We start from the raw sequence: 10,953 nt of genomic DNA, 5'->3' as shown, positions 1-10,953 counted from the left end.
GGGAAGATGATGGTTATGACAGTTTTACGGGCTGTCGTGGTTGTTTTCCATAAAGTCGCTGGAAGTGTTGAACGGTCCGGAAAACTGCGTAACGGCGCGCACTCTATGCGGCGTCATTGTGTCATTGGTTTTCTGGATGTAATACGTGTTTCTTCTTAATTCAACTTCTTTGGTACTTCTTTATATGTTTGGCGTGTTAAGAGCGTTGTATAGCTTTAACTTACATCGTTCAATGTGCTTAAATAAGTCGTTACAGTGACAAGTTGGTAGCATGAGTAGGTATTCCTGTAGTTACGGCGGCGCGTGTTTAATAGTTTTGGTTCGCGCATTGGCGCGTGTATAGATGGCGACACATATTTCATTACAATTAATTATAATGGTAATTCTGCATCGTTACATTGTCCCCTTTTACATTTATTTTTTTTTTGTTTTTTTTTTTTTTAAATATATGTGAAAGAAAATAATAAAAAAAATCAATGTAAACTTTTCTGATTGCTACAGATGGATACCTTTTCCATTGTAGGTGTGTTTGGATGAAGGATCAGCAAGATCCAGTAATATGATTTTACTCATTTCTTCTATTTTTTCCGATGTTCTCTACCCACTTCATTTTCTTTCTTGCGCGTTTACTGAGGGGTTTTTCCTCTGCTTCAGCTGGGATTTCCTTTTCGATGGCTTGTTGCTCGGTGTTGTCAATGTGTATTTGTAATTCTTCATTGTGGGTTTCTTCTTCAAGGGTTTGCATGGCTGCTTGTGTACTTGGTTGGTACAGAAATCGCAAAGGGTTTTTTCTTTTAATATCCAAGGTGTATGTGATGCAAAATTAGAATTTTCGGACATAGTTGCAAAGTGTGTAATACTTTAATTTAGGTATAATAATTTTATTACAAAAGCTATTTTAAAAATGAAAGGTGGCCAGTAAGTGTTCATGATAGCAGTCTTTGATAATTCTTTAATTCGTGTTCGTTTTTAAAACAATGAACCTGGGGATAGTGTGCTACTAGGAGACGGAGGATTTCAGTGTAAAAACTATGTGCTCACTCAACTGTTAAACACTTAAACCCAACTAGTGTTGCTAAAAAAAGATATCAAGTTCGTTTTTTAAATTGTCTATAATTTACTAGTATATTTTTAAAACAAACGTATGTTTAAAAAGCACAGATATCTACAAGAAATGTTGTCGAACGTACATTTGATATACGGAAAAGGCGCTTTCCAGCTTTATCATTAGGTATACGCACAACTTCACAAACATTATTAATTTTAATTATTTTGTTGTATAAGGTACATGTTTTTCTTAAATTTACTATTGCAGCGTTATTTAAATTAATTAAGTGTTTAAAAGCAGATTCTTAATGGTGTTTTTGAAGATTTTAAACGGTATGTGGCTATTAGATGATGGCAATGCGAAGTATTGTTTTGTAATTTCATACTCTTTGTATAACTGTCTGGTCTGAAAATATATTATGTATAAATAATTGTTTTTAATTTATTTGTTCACATATCAGCACCGTCATAAATTGATTAATGGCGATCATGGCCATCACCATCACCTCGTGATGGTCAAAACACCCAGGTACAGCCGCTGTGGAGTCTGTGGAAAACTTCAGGAAATGGTCACCCACATCGACCATCATCACCTGATCATCATTCAGTGGTTCATTTCTGTATGATAAACAACAGTTTATTATTCAATTGCTTTCAAACAAGCAATAATATTAACACTTACCGGCCACCGGGTAGTATTGTAGTTAAAATCCAAACAACAATTTGGAAATTGGTCTAGTTTGTATAATAACTTTTGGAGTTCATACTTAACTGTAGCTGAAAATATGAGCTCCCCTTTTTCTGTGAATACATTATTTTCATGTTATTGCATTCTTAACATAAATTTGTATATAATATTTACTTTAGAACAAATTATGAAGTCCTCGATTAACTGATTCATGGTAGAAAACATTTGTTGGTCATACGCGATGTTTGTTTTTCTTTACAGAAATATGATCTTTATATTGGGGAAGCAGATTAACAAAACGCGCTCTGGTGAAAACAATTTGTACCTTCCGATTCGGGATGTATAGATATAGTTTTATATTGGTTATTTTACTTTTTATAATAAATTTATTTTGTTATAAAATTTTATACTCGTTTATAGCTAACTGTATACGTTGGTAAGTACAATTTCTACTTATATTATCAAATACATTCAAATGCACTTCACTTAAAGCAAAATGTATGCGAAATGTCGGGAAAATACATATAATATCCCGACTAGAGTCCCGACTTCACGTAGGGGGGAACCCGCCTAACCATCAGTACGATAGGCGTCGACAGCGCTCCCAGTGTTAATCTGTCTTCCCAATATATTGATAAAATTAATTATTGTTTTAGGAAAGACATGGAGGCTTACCATTCATATAAATCAAACCCACTTAAAAATGATCTTATTATGCTGTGTATGAATATACTATAGTCAGCTAAATATTCATCTATGTTCACCGATAATATAATCTTACGGAGTAACTGGTCCGATTTCTCCGTGTTGAGGATATTTTTGAAATTAATTTTCATGTCCAATTCTGGGAGGACGCTCTCGACATTGTCATAAATGTTATATTTCAATTCCCTGTTTTTTAATTTAAAATTGATTTTAAATGTACACAATTGAATTATTTATTTTTTAATAATATTACTCACTTAATTTTTGATAGATGTTTATTATGTATATATTGGTGATTTGTTATTCATTATCTAGGTATGTTTTTTGATATTATTATTTCGACGATTTTTTTGTGTATTTTTGAAATTTGTGAACTTAGAAGACATGATTGTATAAGAGTATTGATTTTCATGTGATTTTCTAATTGTAAATTGAAATGGCCATATTGTAAAGTGGTTTTTAATAAATCAATTGTTATATTACAATGTCCTGCTTGTTTTAATTCTTGCATCGAGTTTGTAATTTATTTTGCAGCCTTTATAAAAAAAAGTTTTTTTATTTATTTATTTTTTTATTTGCACATGCTCAACATTTTACTTACATGGTTGTATTTATCAAAATTAATATTTTTATTTAGTGGTTTCAATTTTTTCACAAGTTTATTGATCTGTTTCAAACTTCGGCCAAGCACTGGAGTAGGAAAAATGTCAGGGTACTGTAAGATGCTTTTTTTTTCCATTGTATTCAACAGTTTTTCTTAAGTGTTCTTTGGAAAAATAAACATAAAAAGGTGGTCAAGAGGGTGTTGATCTGCTGTACAGTAGGTTACAAGTGAGTCAATGTAATGGATTGTGTTAAATTTGAATCCAATGATATAATATAATTGTATAAGAAAGTATTTACCTCAATTTCTTTTAGAGTTACACCAAAAATTAAAATAGATTTTGTCTAAAATCGATATTGTGTAAAAACTCGTGTTTTTTCCTTAATTTACTTACTGCAGTCTTTCGGTGGCATTATCTGGTTCAACATAACTTACATAACCGATGTCGACTGTATTGCAATACTGCTGAAATTGATTGAGCAATAAAGTTAAACGTCCTGTTCTTTTTGTGTGGACGGACATTAAAAAAATTAATCTCGTTCTTTTGGAGAAAATCATAATTGACAGTTCAAAGGTGAATGAAGGAAAATCGAAAATAATAATTTTAAATGTCAGTTGAATAGCCGTCAAAATAATTATGAATTAAAAACGAAGGATGCTCCGATGCCGATAATTACGTGGACATTATTGGAAGCTCTGATAATTATACTATCACACTAATACTATTGAGAGCTCTTGGGGCAAAATAAAATCTCGAAATAAAAAACAATAGGGCACCAACCAACCAATGCTGAAGCGTTACGGTCCTAATAATTTATTTAAAACAATGATACAACATATTCATGCCCCTAGAATCAAAATAATATAATATATTCGATGGCTACACAGCAAACCCTCGTAAGTCACTTTTATCAAATTGTTTAGGAACAGCAAAATACTGACGTGTTTACATTAATAATATAAAATACTAGTTTTATTTTTGTACGATATATTATGAAGTTAGCGGGAAATAATATGATATTACGATATCAAAATGTGCACAAAAATACAGTGCATCCAATAGACAAAAAAAAAAATGAAAATTTCAACTTACGAGGTTTTGCTGTGTATTATAACAATCTAAAAAAATTTTTAAAAAAACGGAAAAACCAAAAAAAAAAATGGTGGTAGAGAATTAACGGAAAAGGTCATGTTTCTGCCATTCATTCAACCAAAACAAAAATGATTGAAGAAACTGTAAAACAAAATTTACAGTAACTTAACTTAAATTCAGTTGAACTCAAATTTTAACTTTAAATTCGTAAAAACTGAATTATGAACAATGTTGTAATTCAGGTTTTTTTGAGAAGATCTGGTAGCATTCTAAGTAAAAACATTTTCAAACCTCCTGTTTTTGGATCCTGGTATATATGATTAGATGAATTCAGCGCTCTGGCTCTTTTGGTTTCGAATTATTCGACTGGGTTCTTAGAGCCACGTTTTCTATTTGGCAGATTTGATGGTAAAGGCTTAGACTGACAGTTTCGGAGAATAGTGGACTGAATAGGTAATCTCAAATAGACACTCAGCTTAGGTTTAAATGGTAAAAAAATCAACATCAGTTTTATAAATATATTGCCGGATTCACGGCCAACAAATGTTGCTGTAGGCCGAAGTTGGTAACATTTCTCTGTTGGTCAGTTAACTTGGTTTGGAAAATGGTTTTCTACGGTATACATGATATAAAAAACTGTAAAAATACTGTAACTAAATGTTTGTAGGTCTGAGTTATATTTTAATCTCATAGGATTATGATTTCCTTGATTAGAAAATAAGAAAAAACGTAAGTACACGTATAATTAATTTTTTAACTTCAAAAAAATGTACCTATAAATTTTTTAACTCACACGACCAGCTTCTATCAAAATAACATGTTCAATACCACAATTATATATATTTGTGTATACAGAATATATTATTTCTCTTAACAAAAAATAATTTTAAAAAAAACTCGCATGGCCAATGCCATGCCGTGTGGGAGCAAACGCCAAGTTGAATCTAAACATTGGTGGTCCTTTGACTTGTGTCAGGTTTATCGACAATCCACCGGTATGAGTCAGTAACCAACAATTGTACTAGCTCAATTTCCCACACGACCAACATTGGCCAACTACACGTCGTGTGGGACCGCCTTTAATAATAGTCCTCTACATAGTAAGTATAATATATTCTATTGTTTATATATGTATATATATTATATAATATATATTATACTCTATTCCACGAGCGATATATGTACCCACTTGCGCGCATGCATACTGAGCCGCCGGAACACTCGGACCCAGGGTTGCCAGATTCTCAAACAGGTATTCTCGTACTGAGGTTATCAAATTCTCGTATTTTCAATGAAATTCTCGTATCACTAAAAAAATCGCTCGCAACGCTCGCTTTTCTAATCAATAATTATTATCACATCAATACTTTATTCATGTTGTTTACCTTCATTTATAATTTACATTTAACCATAGATAAGTATATAGAATTTAACATACAATAAACACAGAAAAACATTTTCTTTCCTTATTTGGTAGTAGAAAATACACTTTGTAATATATTTTACTCGTAATGATTTATTAACAAATAACTAATTCTATTGTTTCTTGTGTAGTATCGTCGCTGGTTTCTGTTTCTTTTTCTTCATTTGTTTTTATGTACAATGACTTAGAAGTCATTCGGCTCAACATATCGGAAGTTGGTTCGAAGTTGGTGCAATTCTGATTACTCTCACGACCACTTGTAATACACTGTTTTGTATGTAAGACTCCACTTACTGTATGTGTAATTAACTTGGACCTAATTTTTGTCTTAAGACCATTTATTGAAGAAAATATCCTCTCACAATCAGCATTTGCATGTGGCAAGCTAAGTACAGCCAAAACAAAATCACACAACTCTGTAAATTCACTACTGTGATTCATTATCTTCCACCTACAATCAAAAAGTCCAAATTTATTAACATATATATTATAAACATTTTTAATTTCATTTATAAAATTAGATTAAATTTTACCAAAATATATCTATTTGAACTTCAAATTCAATGTCTTCAGGAATTAATGTTGCAGATATAGGTAGTTTACGCCACTGATCATCAATTTGTTGAACTTTTGAGTCATTAATATCAACAATGCAAGGCAAAAATTTCATTAGATTAATAAGAGAAGGTGTATTTTGCCTAAACTCTAATGACAATGCATTTTTTTGTTTTAAAGCAGATAGTTGCATTAAAATTGGATCTTCCATGTTGTACCTCTTTTTTAATTCTAATGACGCAGTTTGTAAAAACTGTCGACATCTGTTGTAAAATCAAATAATATAAAACAAATAAATAATAGACTAACTTAATGTATACTAAATTAAAACAATTTATGACATACTTTTCAAAAAATTCTTTTCGCCGAATATTGTTGCATATGATGTTATCATTATCTTTATTAAGCATCACTTTTGATCCTAAATAGAGCTCATTATCGACCAATTGATACTGGCCATTCATAGGATTTATATTCACTAAATTAGTCTGCATGACATAATTTCTCTTTAAGAAACACAAGAGGATATCTTTGTACAACACGACAATCATTTCATGTAAATCTGTTATGACCACTCCTTGGGTCTGGAAATATTGATTAAACCTATAAGAAATGATTATTAATATTATTTAAATTTTTCATAATAATAACAAAATTTCCTGATGATTTATGAATAAAATTATTAACAAACCTTGTGAATTTTGGTAGAGCCCATTCAAGGAACTGGTAATACAATTTCATGAAAGGGTCATTCAAAGCATTATAAATATGTTCACTGGAGACTAATCTCTGTGACAAGTATGTATCCGTGAAATATAATTTTAGTGCTTCCCATTGCTCTAGTATTCTATTAACAACTGCAGTAAGTGATAGCCACCTAGTTTGGGACGGATGTAGCATACGGTGAGGATCTAAATTTAGAAACGTTTGAAACTGTTCAAGCTCACAATGCCGTTTCGAACTACTCTTCAAAAAATTAAAAATATTCCTTGCCATATCTTCACAACTGCGAGGAAGATGACGACAAGCCTCACTAGCACAAAGAATGGCAAACACATTTCATAATGAAAATTCCTGGAAATTCGTTAAGCATTCTAGATGCAACCGAATTATATTCACCCATCATTGTATTGCATCCATCACTGCCAAAACCAATTACATTTCTTTTTGGAATATTATGAGATGTAAGTGATTCTAATAACCCATTAAATAGCTTTTCAGCTGTAGCTTTGCCAGGATTTTTAGAATTGTAAACTTCATAAAGATCCCAAAACTTGCTTTCTATTTTACCGGTATTTTTATCAAAAAACCTTTTAAAAATAAAAAAGATTAATAACTGTTTTCTATTATTAAAAAAAATATTAAGTAAATAATTATATGCAATTTATTTACCTCAGCACAACGCAGGATGTCTTTATAGTACCTATGTCGGTAGACTCATCAGTCAGTATGCTGAATTTGACAGTTTTTAAGTATTCTGTCAAACTATATTTTTGAGCTGCTCCAATAACATTTGTTGTGATGGCAGTTACTTTTGTTCTCTTAATTTTTAGACTTTTAGCTATGTTTGAATCAGGAAAACAACTTTTCAAAACATCAACTAGGTGGTCTGCAGCTAAAAATGCTATGTTATGTTCGGCTATAAACGCTGTTAGTTTGATCTCTGCCGACTTAACTTCAACATCAAACTTCGAGTCAGTTTTACTTGTAGTAAAAGATGCTACTGTTTTACATGGCTTTTTTTTAATTTCCTTACAAGCTACAATTTTCCTGTGACTAATCCCTTTACCGTGCGATTTAATGTTCATCAACTCGGCGACCATTGTGCAATTGCATAATTTACACTTAGCTTTAAAGGGATCGTCATTAACAGGACACAACCATTTTTTTAATTCTTCAACATTAAGCCATTCTGACCGAAACTTCTGTGCCCTGTGTTTTATTTGTTTTTTAACTGTTAATTTGGGTGGTGTTAAATGGATATCTTCTTCTTCGCTACACATATTTTTAATTAACGACACTAAAACACTATGACAACTACAGAAGACACTTAAGCAGACGAATAAAGTATTAAATTACAAGTAGGTAAACTGGTAAAGAGTAGTATATACAGACAACAGTGAACAGACTAATTACTAGCTCGATGCTCGGAAGTCACTTGTTACTAGTAACTAGTAAGCGGGGACTGGGGAAATATTACAAGATAAATATTTATCCTGCATTATGGACTTTGGTTAGGGGTTTATGGTGCTATTTTTATAGTTATAATAATTAATAACTATAGTAACAGGTACAGTTGTGGATAGTGGGAAGTGGGAACTGATACAATGAGACAATCTTGAATTATTTTGTGTAATACCTAATTTTGTTCCAAGCATATTAATAATAGAACGTATTTTCTCGTGCACAGTATTATTCACTATACCCATGGTAACTGGTAGGTAACCCAAAATGGTAAGTTATGGTTATCTATCTTTTTCATCATAGATAATACCATGATAAAATATTTTATCATATTATTGTTGGAATTCTCGTATAAAAGGTGTACGAGGATAGGTGTTCCTCGTACCTCGTACAAATAGTCTAAATTCTCGTATGTGTACGAGAATTCTCGTATGTCTGGCAACCCTTACGTTACGTGCCCTTTAATCAACGCAGCGCGTCCAGCGTGCTTATCTGTCTTTTGTGGCGACCGATTACAGTCAATCGCCAAGACTGAACATACCGCCCGACATTTTAGGCTGTGCTAAAATCGATTCACATTTTTTTTTCTTTTTTTTTATAATAATTAATGGATTCATAATAGATTAAAAGTAATAATAATAATAATTATAATAAATAAATTATGGTGCGTAATATAGCAGTATAAATATGTATAAATATATACACTCGTATATACTTATTAATATTATTAAGAGTTTTTGTGAAAAATACGTTCTCATGTATGTTGCAATTTGTTCACGAGTATTTCATTCATATTTAGACTGTTTAGTGTTTACCGAAAAAAAAAGAGATAAAAGTGTATTATTGTATAATTTTATAATTTATTTTACCATTGATGTTGAAAATTGATATTTCAAATAGTATAAACAATCGGAAAATTGTACACACAGATAAAAATTAGTTTAGCTATGAATTTGATTCAAATAAAATATAATGTATTTAATATATATATATATATATATTAATATTATATATAATATTGTTTTATATTATTATAAAATACTATAATATTACTTTGGAGACTTAATAGGTGTGTACATCAAGCATTAATATTATAGCATATAGTGCAAATAATAATTATTATTATATATTCACATAATATTGTCTTAGAGGATAATTCTACCTACAGTATACAAAACATTTTATACGGGTTGTAAAATATTAGGTGGCTTGCCGTTCGGGGGAGGAGCACCTGAATAATCCTGAAAAATTAGAGATAAAATAATTATTATTTTGATTATGCATATATTTATATGTTTTAATCTTAACAATAGTACCATCCACCTACCAAATTTTTCTTTCAAACTAAATTAATTAAATGCGAAGTTGTAGAAACGTAACTACTATCAATAATTTTGTTTTAGATCCGTCATGTGTTTCACATTCCCTTACAGAAGCGCTAATCTAATTAAAATCACTAAACAGTACTTAACTACCGCCATTTTGATGGGATTAAAAGTCTCTTAAATCGCATTTTAGAATCTGATCGGAGCCATAAATAGTATTGATTTTACAATACCTTTATTATAAATTATACGAATGTGTTTTGTACGTAAACACGATATACAGTGGAAAAAATGCATTATCTTCATGTTTGAAGGCGATTTCCGATAGAAAATTATTGTATCTATTATTGGCACTTCATTAAATTTTCGAGAGGTCAACATTAAAAATTCCTAGTATTTTTCGAAAAAAAAATGAATAAAAACCGGGAATTCTTACGCAAAATAAACGAAGAATAATGTTAGTTATAACTTTTATTTTATTGCATTTCAAAAATATTTTTTGCTGGATTTAGATACTCGTAGGCATAGTATAAGAAATAAGAAGTATGATCAACGCGAACCGTGTTTTCGTCCTAGTTCGCGCATGTGCATCGTCTTGTGTTTTTGTGCATACTGCATTGCATAAGATTAAATGTATACTCGTGACGTCGCCTTGTGTTTATTGTTGGTTGCCTATATAAATTATACATTGCCCCTTAAAAAAATATGCGCAGTCTTATCATTGAGCATACTTCTTATTCCTTATACTATGCTCGTAGGTATATTATTATGTTGTATGTACAAAATGACATTTTCAAAACATTCAAATTAATTGTATGCTATTGCAGCCTTTTTATAGTCTATATAATGTATTACTTATAGTTAAATTATACTCAATAACTAATTGCAATATATTTGTATATGATAATAATAGGATAACAAATCGTCTCCACTCAGAATCATTTTTCGTATTCTTTGATTTCTCATTGAATCAAATTTTAACACACCCGTTAGTACAGTCATTACAGTGACCCACTCAATGGCGAGGTAAAACCTAACTTGTTCAAGAGCGATAAAATATCACATTAAAATTCTTTGTAAAATGTTTTTAATTGATGATTTATGTGAATCCTACTGCGTCGAACACTGCCGGATCTACATTACCCACTCATACAAAACGTAAAATTTACCTTATTAGCAGAGTGGCACGTTTTTCCGTTTTTAGAAGTAGGTGTGTTAGACGTGTCAGAAGCAGATGATGCTTGTGCATCGACTTGTGCTAAATTCTAAACAATAAGAAATAAATTAATTATTACTTTGATTATGCATACGTTTATATAATTTAATCTT

General features: G+C 30.8%; 3 protein-coding genes across 3 annotated transcripts in view; all 3 read right to left on the bottom strand.

Annotated features, from left to right (window-relative positions):
• Window positions 1-7,213, bottom strand: part of LOC100574388 — an 11,606-nt gene extending 4,393 nt beyond the window's left edge. Inside the window, exon 1 of the mRNA XM_008182106.3 lies at window positions 7,145-7,213. The gene's annotated coding sequence lies outside the window, so the exon portion shown is untranslated. The remainder of the gene's footprint in view (window positions 1-7,144) is intronic.
• On the bottom strand, window positions 5,487-7,350 carry LOC100573861. The gene is made up of 5 exons (XM_008182107.3): window positions 7,235-7,350; window positions 6,807-7,148; window positions 6,461-6,718; window positions 6,094-6,378; window positions 5,487-6,011 (listed from the first exon to the last, which is right to left on the bottom strand). The coding sequence occupies exons 1-5, from the start codon at window positions 7,249-7,251 to the stop codon at window positions 5,657-5,659; spliced, it is 1,257 nt and encodes a 418-aa protein (XP_008180329.2). The 5' UTR covers window positions 7,252-7,350; the 3' UTR covers window positions 5,487-5,656.
• A 122-nt stretch (window positions 7,351-7,472) lies between these two features.
• On the bottom strand, window positions 7,473-10,929 carry LOC100574483. Its single transcript, XM_029485152.1, has 2 exons — window positions 10,794-10,929; window positions 7,473-9,540 (listed from the first exon to the last, which is right to left on the bottom strand). Exon 2 carries the CDS (start codon window positions 8,116-8,118, stop codon window positions 7,504-7,506), a length of 615 nt encoding a protein of 204 aa, XP_029341012.1. The 5' UTR covers window positions 8,119-9,540; window positions 10,794-10,929; the 3' UTR covers window positions 7,473-7,503.
• Window positions 10,930-10,953: the final 24 nt, after the last annotated feature.

This window comes from Acyrthosiphon pisum, chromosome X, assembly GCF_005508785.2.
Source record: "Acyrthosiphon pisum isolate AL4f chromosome X, pea_aphid_22Mar2018_4r6ur, whole genome shotgun sequence".
NCBI lineage: Eukaryota > Metazoa > Arthropoda > Insecta > Hemiptera > Aphididae > Acyrthosiphon > Acyrthosiphon pisum.
The sequence above is the reverse complement of the archived record's forward strand: the minus strand, read 5'-3'. Positions and strand labels throughout refer to the sequence as shown.